We start from the raw sequence: 7,045 nt of genomic DNA, 5'->3' as shown, positions 1-7,045 counted from the left end.
CCTCAGTCTTTCTCTTTCTCTCTCTCTCTCTCTCAGTGCCTGTAATCCAAGCTCTCAACATGCTCGGCAATTACAGCGCGTCGTCGCTTGTCTGCGGATGAGGGGCTTAGGTTGGGGGTGAAGTGGCAAACCGTTGGCAGGTGTGAGACAAACCCTTTCGGCTTCCACGTAAGTTGAGATTCCTAGCTGAAAATCTGGAGTGCGTTTCGCCAGGATATGGCAGCGCAATCACTGTCTGTTGCCTGCTGCCTGAGTCTTCTATGTTATGTCGCCTGTCTCTTGTGTTAATATTAAAGTATGTGCGTGTCAAAGTAAAGAAAAATCTTTGCTTTTCATAGTTACCATAGTTGCTCCACTCAATTAGCACCTCATTGAAAGTCGCCTATGCTAAGTAAATCACACTAACAAACCCATTTTCTTTTTGTGCCCCGCATAAACATTTGCATTCACTTTGCTTACATTTTATAATTACACAAGTATTCATCGCGCTCTCGTTCTTACAGAGTGCGAGTGAAAAGCAACGTGAAAACACTCAAAGCACTTACTCAGGCCAAAAGTGTTGAGGAAATAGAAAATATATTCTGTTCCACAGCTGCTTGCTTGCTTTACAAGCGCATTGACTGCGGGTATTATTATTCTGTGATAACCTGTGCAACACTTTGAAGCAGGTGCAAAGAGGAATGCACTAAGAGGATGTCTTCTGCTGGGTTTCTCTTAGCCACACAAAGTTGTTCTGACTACAAAGTTGTTTTCTACATTGCTGCTTTTTTGTAGCTTTGAGACTGCATATTGCTATAATTTGCTCGAGTTCCTTCTTTGTCACGTAGAATGAAAATGCCTTAAGGAGGACCGAAGAATGAAGTTTAAACATTTAATTGGTATTGCTACTATATGAATTCTTTGATTATAATGGTAACCAATCAATATATCCTTATTTAATGTATACAACCAATCGCATCTCTCTAGCAAATCTTTGTTCTAGGAATTATAAAATTAATAGATTAAAGGAAACCCCATTGAAATGAGATGATAAATCAGTTTGTTATTGAGGCACAAATCTAACCAAGTATCTTATTGAATTAGTGATTGATTATTGACTCAATTCGCTTTATTTTTGGTGCTGTTGCGCAATTCTGATTGCTATTTTTTTGCTTTATGTAATTTGGGTAATGCAAACAATTTTATTATTGAAGTAAACAAAAACAAAAGCGCAGAACGAATTGTTTACATTCGCATTTCAATTTAATGGGTGTCTTTGAGACCCTGAATCCCTGAAACCTGACACCGTGGCAAACAGATGACCTCCCTCAAATTGATTCTGAATACGACTGTCGCGTCCCAAGACGAATTTATGGCAAAGCTGGAAACACACACAATTGAGAGAAGCTTTTTACACCATTTATCTGAGAGCATTATAAGCCCGAGAGCGTTGTAATGTTGCCAAGAACGGGCCTTGCAACATGTTGCCAGGCAACAAATACGTGTAATAACAGCAGCTGTTGATGTCATGGTGCAGCAACACAACACAGACAATCCGCCCTCCCTTCCAATCGTCCGCCAATACCTCGATATCCACTTGGCCCCGCAAATATTGTCTTGTTATTGATTTCTCAATTTATTTTATTTGCGACTGTTATTGTGAGGGTGACGCTTTCTGGGTCAATCGTTGCCAACGACGACAATGACACTGATTTCTGCTGTTACACTGCAGTTGCCAATAAAATGGATGTTAAATTATATGATCGTCATGACATCAGACAATTCGATTTGGTGTTAGTTTCTAAAACGAAACTATAATTTAAACTACGTGAATTTCGTTGTCGAAAATTTAATGATGTTTTAATTTTCTGCTCGCTTGTTTTGCAAAATCCCATCCAATTCCCGCCCTTCTGTGATAGCTTGTGGAGTTTGCCTGGTTTTTGGGGATTTAAATTCCATGAATGCGGGCTTCTGTTCAGCTTGGTTCCGCCTTTTGCGCCTAAACAGCAGTTGAGAGTTGTGGCATCTGCCGAAATTGGATCGCGTAAAAGGTGGACTCTGATTGCAGGTTGCCGTCGTTAACGTTCACATTCTGGTTGCTGTTGGTGCTGCTGCCGGCCCGAAATGCGGCACAAAGCACATTGTCAGCACTTTCATTATGTGCCCGCATTTCAGAGTCTGGGCCATGGTGATGCAGTTGATTGGGGCATTTTTAACCATGGCAGCAAAGCAACGAGGTCGTTCCGCACTTTTCAGCCTTGTAACCGGAAAACAGTTCACTGAAATGCTTCAAATGGAATTGGTGCATCAACGCTGACTGACTGACTAACTGACAGTTGTGTCGTTGCTAAAACCTGCCTAAAACGTTTATGGTTAAAAACCAAATTCACGATTCTTTTGACTATATAATTTATAGTATTTCTGGCATTTACTTAAACATTTTATTCTTAAAATGGGCGAGCATTTTTAAGAGAGTTTTCACACTAAATTCTTGATATTCTCCTCTTATTGCCAACGCCGTAAACTACGCGTCTGGCATAGACTTAAAATTCCACGGCAGCTGTGTAAAGAAACTTTCCCCGCACTTGGGGAAAATGTGAGTGGAAATGATGATAAAAGGTGAAAAATGCACTTGCAGAGATGAGGGAAACTGGAGACAACTTATTAGTTGGTGCACAGCAAGTAATGCTGCTAGCCAAAGAAAAGTTTATGTGGCAACTTTGAGTTGCACTTGTGTATAGCAACAGCAGCAGCAAGTGTTGCATACTTTATGGCGTTCAACGCATATCATGACAAACGTGGTCACACCAGACGGGCTGACAGACCGAACGGAACGAACGTATGGTAAATGAAGCAGGCATTGCACAAGTTGCAAAGCCAAGCATACAGGAAAAACTAATTTTTAATGTCCTGCAAAGGATGGCAACGAATGTGCAAATAGCACCACTGAGAGTGTGATAAAGAATGAGGGCAATTTGTTGTCGTACTCAAACTTAAAGAATTGCATGAGACATCTAATGAAATGCACTAATGAGTTTTCTCTTGTTGATGTTGATGTTGTATTTTATTAAATTATTTGTACTTTTATTGTTACTTATTCCGTTTGGTCAGTTCAAATCAACTTGTTTGACTGCTTTACGGCATGGTCATGTCGGTGAATTATTGATTAAATAATGCCATTAGAATTATCAAGTTAATTAAAATCCGAACGGAACACATTCTCAAACGAAGTAAACTTATGTAACATTATTATGCAATGTGCTATTTATCGATTCATTCACTTATAGCCATCGCTTATCGTTCATCCTTCATTAGGCCAAAACGAATGCGGCATTTCCAGCGAATATTCAATCATTGAGTCACAATGCTTCGAGCTCATCGCAGTTGGTACCGGAAATTTGTTGAGCTCAACCTGTGGGCGACACTCTACAGCTCCTGGCTGCTGGGTCTATTTCCGTTCGTCTACATCTCAAGGACGAGGCGCATAAAACGCTCCGGCTGGCTAGTTGGCTATGGCATCGCCTTCAATGTGCTGCTCCTTTGGCTGGCAACACACTACTATGAAGCGACACAGTCACAGGCCAAACAAGAGCTCTTCACGCGTAATCCATTGGCCGAAGAAATCAATGTGCTCCATAATGGACTGCTGCTGTTGACCGTCTTTGTGATGTACTTTCGCAACTGGTGGATGAGTAACGAACTGGGCCAAATACTCAACGTGCTGCTTGAGATGCATGATCATCATTTTCGACGCTACGACACGAGTGATTGCTACAACTTCGATAACTATATTGTGTACAAGGGAGCTTGCACTATGCTGGAACTCATTTCGATTATTTGGATTATATTTGGTCTAAGTCCCAGGTATAACATTGGCTTACTTGTTGGTGTGCTGAGCATAATGGTCATTCAACTGGGCGTGTATATGGTCACAACACACTTCCACATCTGCGTCATGTTTGTGTATCGCTCCATTTGGATAATCAATCGCGAGCTGCTGCAACTAGTGAATTGCTTAGAAAGACGACAAGTTAGGAAATCCTCAAGGATCCATAAGCTATTCGATCTGTATAGGCGGCTGTTGGAACTTAATCGGCGAATAGTTGGCGTCTATGATTATCAAATAACGCTGTTCATTGTCTCCCTGCTGACAGTCAACGTTATCTCCATTTTCTACATACTTGTATATGTTGTTAGCTTGAGAAAAGCGGTTACCTTCTACATGTTCTTAAACTTTCTGCAAGCATTGTCGATAAATATCTCGGACTTTTGGCTAAACATTGCCGTCTGTGACTTGGCAGTTTCCGCGAATCGCTCAACAGCTGCGATATTGAAGCTATTCAATGATATACCTCAACTGGACAAGCAGCTGGAGCGAAATGTAAGTGACTGTGATGCTGCGAATAGTAAAAGACTAATCATAATTGAAATGGTTTTTTCACAGCTGAATGATTTCGCTTTGTTCTCCAGTCACAGACGGCTGACATTCAATCATTTTGGCATGTTTGATGTGCACAATGCAATGGGATTTCGCATGGTCATCGCTTGTACATTGTATATGCTTTATTTGGTGCAGTTTGATTATGTGAATTTGATGAGAACATCAACATAATGATTTCGAGAGAGAATAATGTGATCTAATGTGCTGTGTCTTTTATTTTCAAACACGCAAACTAGACTGAAATTACAGAGTATTCAATGTAAAGAAACTGGAAAAGAAGAAGTCTAAGGAAAGCCAAGCACAATGGGCACCAAACACGAGTACGAATTTCTGCTTTGTATGTTCTTAAACAATGCGCTTCTCGGAAGCAGCAATTTTCATTCTCTCAGTCAACAATTGAGGGTGGCTAGGGAGGGAAAATCGAAAGTACCAGAGGCAACAACAGAGGGAAAAGTCTGCTTTCGTTGTTACGTTCTGTGCGCCTATTTCCATTTGGAAATACTTCCCGCTAAGGGGAAAAGAAAAGGTAAGAAAATGAAGAGAGACAGGTATGTTGCATTTAGTAAGACAATGAAGACGCCAATCCATCAGATAAAGCTGCCGACAATTCAGTGCTGAAGAAGACACAGATATCAGCAGATAACCACAGGAAAGAGAGAACTGAAACAAGAAACGCATCCTGAACTTTCGCTTTTGGATCAGACCAAAAAATAGAGCAAATATTAAAGAGATTAACTAAAAGCATAATTCTAATATTTGGCCAACTTTCTGCGAATTAAAATTAGTTGACAGTTTTGATGATGTTTGAAATGAACAAACATTTAACATCTAGACTTAGTGCGTAATTCCAACACCTGCCTTCTATATAACCGCATTAGCTACATGCTCTCAGTGTGATTATTTCCGGGCATGAAATGAAATAGTGCTCAGTTGAAACCACTGAGAGTCAAATGCTGACTGCCTGCATCTTGTGCAGTTTGCCAGAAGAGGGGGGGGCGAAAAACCGGGTAAAAGCTGCTGGTTCTGGTTTTAGTTCTGTTTCCCCAATTGCCATTCAACAACATAGGTAAATTTGTCCAGCGCACTAAATTTCAAGCGGAAGTGACACTCTAATTGAGAGCAACGAACCAACTGGGAAATGTTGTGGTGACCGAGTGAATGCCTGGCGGGTGTGGCATGGAGGGGGGAATGGAGGAGGAGAGGTGTTACGGTGGCAGCACTGGCACTAAAAAAGTAAACTCGTTAATGGCTAAGTGCAAAACCATAAAACGGATGTTCAGAGTAAGCTCACAGCTCAGTGCCGAGCAGTCGTCCAGCAGTGTAAAACAGTGAGCAGCAGATTGGTTTGTTGGTTTTAGCCGACAGCGGATTCCGGAGATGGAAAAATGATTTGGGGACAGTTGGGGTAGGTTCAGTGGGGAGGGGGATGGTTGCAAATGAAGAGGTCCTTCGAAATGTGGGTTCGTTTGTTTTCCCTCCTTTTTTATGATGGTCCGCCGTAATTAATGGTCTACAGGCTGTCGGCATTTCTTTATTGGATAAAGAAGACTCAATTAAAGTTCCGTTTTATTACATGGAAATTAAGGATGAACTGGGGGGAGTGTCTCTTCACATATACTCTAAACAGGGTTGAAAGGAAATTACACAGAACTTATTCAAGGAGATCAACATCAATAGAAACTTATATAGAGAAGTCTAGTTAAATAGAATGTAATATTAAGTATACGTAGTGTGTTACATATTCATGTTATAATCACAATTGTAATTGTCAATTATACAATAATAAGCCCTTTATTGGTAAAAAGGAAGCCAATTAAAAAATACTCATCTTACAGTTATAACTAGTTTTATAAAGAAATGCAAATATTTCAAGTGTAATTGCCAGAAGATTTCGAGATATTGCATTCTTCAGTTTATGTTGTAGATAAGCCTATAACCAAGACGTTAACTGGCTCCAGCGTGGGCGACCATTAGGCACTTGCTAGCTCTATACTCGTATGTGCTTAGTCGGCAAATAAATTCAAACAAACTCTTTGCGTTTTCCCGCCACCCAACTCTTGCTTCGACATTCCTTTTACACATGCACACACACAGACGAGGCAGGCATTAAAAAGGCTCGGCTAGAATGTCTTCTATACTCGACTCACACTCGCAGTCGCAATCGTTGCCGTTGTCGTATATGTGTATGTTATTTGAGTACTTTATATTCAAAACTGTGTAATTTGTACAAGTCGGAGCAAAAGTAGAGGCTGTGGGTCGTGCGTTGTGCGTTGTGGGGCGGGAGCGTTGGCAACAGCTGCGATTGTCACATTAACCTGATGTCGACAGAGCGAATTGTAAAATGGCAGCAGCATGTGGCTGCTGCTTGTGTTTGCCTTTTGCCTCTCATAGGCCGACGCAACGTCGCTTGGTCTTTGGTCCTTCGCCCTCGTTGCTGCTCGTCGTCGGTTGTCGGTTGTCGGTTTCGCCAGGTCGCGGTTAATTATGTTTTTTGTATGCCCCGACGCATACCAAAAGGCGCTTTCCTGCTCCACTGTCGTCTCTTATCGTCTCGTCTCGTCTCGTTGTCGTCGACATCTCGTCTGGCCTTCCAGGCCCTGCGTGATTATCGTCTCGGATTTAATG

The 7,045-nt window shown here is 41.4% G+C and overlaps 1 protein-coding gene and 1 long non-coding RNA gene across 2 annotated transcripts; both read left to right on the top strand.

Moving 5' to 3' along the window:
- Window positions 1-2,306: 2,306 nt before the first annotated feature.
- LOC133850084 (uncharacterized) lies at window positions 2,307-3,090 on the top strand. Its single transcript, XR_009895582.1, has 2 exons — window positions 2,307-2,823; window positions 2,898-3,090. It is a non-coding gene; the product is annotated as an uncharacterized LOC133850084 (long non-coding RNA).
- Window positions 3,091-3,343: 253 nt separating this feature from the next.
- On the top strand, window positions 3,344-4,591 carry LOC133847935 (gustatory receptor for bitter taste 22e). Its single transcript, XM_062283252.1, has 2 exons — window positions 3,344-4,360; window positions 4,424-4,591. Exons 1-2 carry the CDS (start codon window positions 3,344-3,346, stop codon window positions 4,589-4,591), a joined length of 1,185 nt encoding a protein of 394 aa, XP_062139236.1.
- Window positions 4,592-7,045: the final 2,454 nt, after the last annotated feature.

This window comes from Drosophila sulfurigaster, chromosome 2L (genome assembly GCF_023558435.1).
Source record: "Drosophila sulfurigaster albostrigata strain 15112-1811.04 chromosome 2L, ASM2355843v2, whole genome shotgun sequence".
Lineage (NCBI taxonomy): Eukaryota > Metazoa > Arthropoda > Insecta > Diptera > Drosophilidae > Drosophila > Drosophila sulfurigaster.
Note: the sequence above shows the minus strand (reverse complement) of the source record. Positions and strands in the feature narration are given on the sequence as shown.